The following is a 3,510-nucleotide window of genomic DNA, read 5'->3' on the forward strand; positions in this document are numbered from 1 at the left end:
AAACATACAACTCTCATGGTTAAAATTAAAAAAAAACTTTATTGCCCATCACACAGTGATACAGAATAGTGTTGCATATCGCTCAAAAAAAATAAAACAAATCATAATCAATAAGAAATAGAATGCATAGTCTGGGAATCAACAGACTCCATTGCTAATGTACACTGTACAACTCAGAGAGTCTAACTCTCTAAATTTAACTAACTTTTTACAAGATAAACAAGTTCTTCATTTGCATACAATGCTTTTTACATTTTACCCCAAGAAACTAAGTGTGCTAAGTATGCACTCGAAACAACTTTGGCTTGTCATCCTTTCATCTCTTGGCAAAGAGCAGGGGGTCTTCATATTGTCATGTCAAAAAAATCACCAACAGGGGTAGGAGAAGAGTGGGTACTGGCTCCACTCGGCTGTGTTTCCACCATGGTGATGGTAGCTGCGTTGTTGTCCGCTGTGGTCGGGGATGGCAGCGGCGGCGGCGTGCGTATGGAGAGAGGGGTGTGTGAGTGGATGCATCACGTACTGTCCAGCTGCCTCAGCCTCTCCTCTGTGACTCATACTCTGCTCAGCTGGGTAGTACCCGTGCCCATAGATTGGGTAGCCCCGGATGCCGGCGTTCGTTTTGAATGGCATGGGCATGCCAACGGGGGCAGGCCGGTAGTCTTGGCCGGGCATGGCAGCCTGGCTCTGGACAGGGGCTCGTTGTTGGTTGTGTTGATCTATCTCCCTGCAGAGGTCGAATCTGAAGCCCTGGTTATGCTCGGGAACGGTGGCTACGTCTGGGACGTGGGATTCGTAGCTGCGCCGTCCGTCACATTCTCCCGCCACAGAGACAGGGGAAGGGAGTCCGGAATGCTCGCCAGATCTGGAGGAGGAGACAAAGAGGGTTGGGGTTATGCTCAATCCATGCTCAATTGTGTATATATGTTGCTGACGTAGATACAAAATAATAATTTGAATTTGGTTTAAACCAACTGGCATGGCTATTCTACATTATATCGTATATAGTAAGCCTACCGGTAGTGTTGGTATGCCATGGATGCTGGGACCATTTGTTCCTCACTGCTGTAGTCTTGTCCTTGCAGTTCCAAGGACTCCACAGCCCAGGGTGAAAGTTGACTCTCCTCCTTGGGACTCTTCATGACCTCCAACGATTGAGTGGCATAGGGCGACCTCTGGAGGCCTAAGAAGGTAATACACACAGGTTAATTTGAGATCCAAGATGTTTTTATAGTTGCACCCCATCATACCCCATCATTCAATTATACTCTAGACAAAGAGTCAGTCAGAGCAAAAAGATTGCCCCAAAAAAGCAATGTAAATAATATTAATTTAAGTATAATAATATAATACAGTATACGACTGATGGCATGAATGAAATTAGAATTCCTTCCTGGTTTAGTTTATGCTGCAATTAGCACAAAGATAATGTTTTGGAGGGGGGTATTACCTGGGGGACTATTGTACACAGCCTTCATATCCAGCTCGGCCTTCATATCCAGCTCGGCCTTCATATCTAGCTTGGCTTTCTTGGCAGCACTCTTGGGACTGTTGTTTGAGCGGCACCTCTTGCTTTGAGGGTGGGTACCGTCCTCTCGGAATCCTTTGGCGAAGGGGTTGTGGTCAATCTTCAATTTGGTGATCTTTAAGAGGGAGAAAGGGGTGTCAGCCATGCTAGTATCAATGCTTGCATCAAGATATTATTTAAACAGAAGTTTGTATTACTTTCTTTGTTTGTTTTTAACACAGCAATGGTACACACCTTGGTGTTCTGGTAAGCAGTGACTGCGGTAAAAGCAGTCTCTGGGAAGGAGAAGGTCTGGAAATGTCCCCAGCAGACCGTGTAAGGGCTGTCTGCCTGGATCACATGAAACCTGGGCTGGTAACGGTGCAGCGAGTGCAGGATGATCTAATAATCAAAGAGAGAGCACAAAACAGCATTAAAGATATGCATAAGGACTGCTATTAACAGTAGTAGTAGTAGTAGTAGTAATAATAATAATATGCTTTCATAACACTGCAAGTTGTTGGCTATCCTTACATGTCCAAACTGATCCAAAGTGTTGTTGGTGAGTTTCATCTTGAGGAAGGACACGGACTGCTTCATCCAGTGAGTTCCCGTGGCGGGGGAGTCAGGATGGACGTAGGTTCGACACGGGGGCTGGGGCTCTGCCTTCCCGGCTACTTCCCACTTGTCATTATTCCACTACAGAAGGATACAGGAGAAGAAGGGGGGTTAGGTGTGAAACCGTGGGGCAAGTCTGATCAAGCAAGTCTCTTCGCCAGGTTTTACATAATTTTCTCTGCACAAGAAATACAACATCTGTTGCGTAACAAATAGGCAGTGCATGAAATTAATCAACATGTGATGAAAGTCTATCCTTGTTGATGTTTGCTATATTGGTGATACAATGAAATCTGATTCTGTTACATTTAACCACTCTTACGACAAATGGCAGTTTCTACAGTAAAAAAAAGTACAATACAAGTACAATATAGTATGGTATATAATAGTACAAATACATCTAAATCTTTATTATATGAGAAAATGTGGGACACCAGGCAACATTAGTCTCTTTCTTATCACCAAATCCTTGCTAATGTATTTCACCTCTCTTTTCATGTGCATGCTAATAAGTGTGTGTGAGACCAAATGGTCCAGGGCAACTGATATGAGGGCCATATAAAAAGCCTGATTGCTCCTATGAGGAGAAGTCTTGGAAGGATGCTAATTGAAAGCCCTCCAACTGAGTGTAGAAAAAACAGGAAGTGATAATACTCTTTCATATGCAGGAGCTGTGGTGATTGGCCCATTGTGGGTGGGTTAATGTCTGGCATGACTAGTGGCTTAAAATGGAATCTGCACATCTTCAAATATTGTAATATTTCAGCTGTAAATTATTCTTACCTTGTATCTGAAGTTATCCACAGGAACCATGTCCACCATAACAACGTAATTTGCATAGGGCTGGAGTCCAGAGAGGCTGATGTTACAGTGTGGAAACATTCTCCTGAAAAGCACAGAAACAAAAACAACACTGATGAACTTACTGTCCAAATGAATTAGGGCCAGCTATAGGAATGCCTGTGATTATTACAGTTGCTGCTGAGTGCTGGGTGAAAGTCTTACCTTCCGTGCTTGGTGATTATCATCTCTGTTTCAAAGCCATGGAAGGTCTTCCACAGATCAGAGTTCTCCAAAGTCAAGTTGGTGGTTGCCTGCTGGTAGGGTTCATCTGCAGGAGGGTACTGTGCCATGCTGAAGCTAGGCTTGGAGTCTATCGACAGAAACAAATAGAATATAGCCAGAATTAAAATCAAGAAATCACATCGGTCACAAGAAATCAGTTTCACTGTGTTTTTAGCTACATGTCACACAAGTTGCATGCTCATGCACTTATAATGCAGTCAATCCTTATTGTTAACTTTGACTTTGATGAAACCAAATGCACCCTGGCAGGTCCATTTGGTTCCATTCGTTAATTTAACTCTGAAGAGGGTACAAATGCA

General features: G+C 43.5%; 1 protein-coding gene across 1 annotated transcript; it reads right to left on the reverse strand.

Annotated features, from left to right (window-relative positions):
• Nucleotides 1–366: 366 nt before the first annotated feature.
• Nucleotides 367–3,258, reverse strand: LOC311037917 (T-box-containing protein TBX6L-like; the record flags this gene model as incomplete). The annotated part of the gene is made up of 7 exons (XM_084047213.1): nt 367–865; nt 1,018–1,183; nt 1,451–1,643; nt 1,763–1,909; nt 2,042–2,206; nt 2,909–3,011; nt 3,131–3,258. The coding sequence occupies 7 exons, from the start codon at nt 3,256–3,258 to the stop codon at nt 367–369; spliced, it is 1,401 nt and encodes a 466-aa protein (XP_083903339.1).
• Nucleotides 3,259–3,510: the final 252 nt, after the last annotated feature.

The sequence above is a fragment of the Gymnoscopelus microlampas genome, assembly GCF_963454915.1.
Source record: "Gymnoscopelus microlampas genome assembly, chromosome: 21".
Classification (NCBI taxonomy): Eukaryota; Metazoa; Chordata; class Actinopteri; order Myctophiformes; family Myctophidae; genus Gymnoscopelus; species Gymnoscopelus microlampas.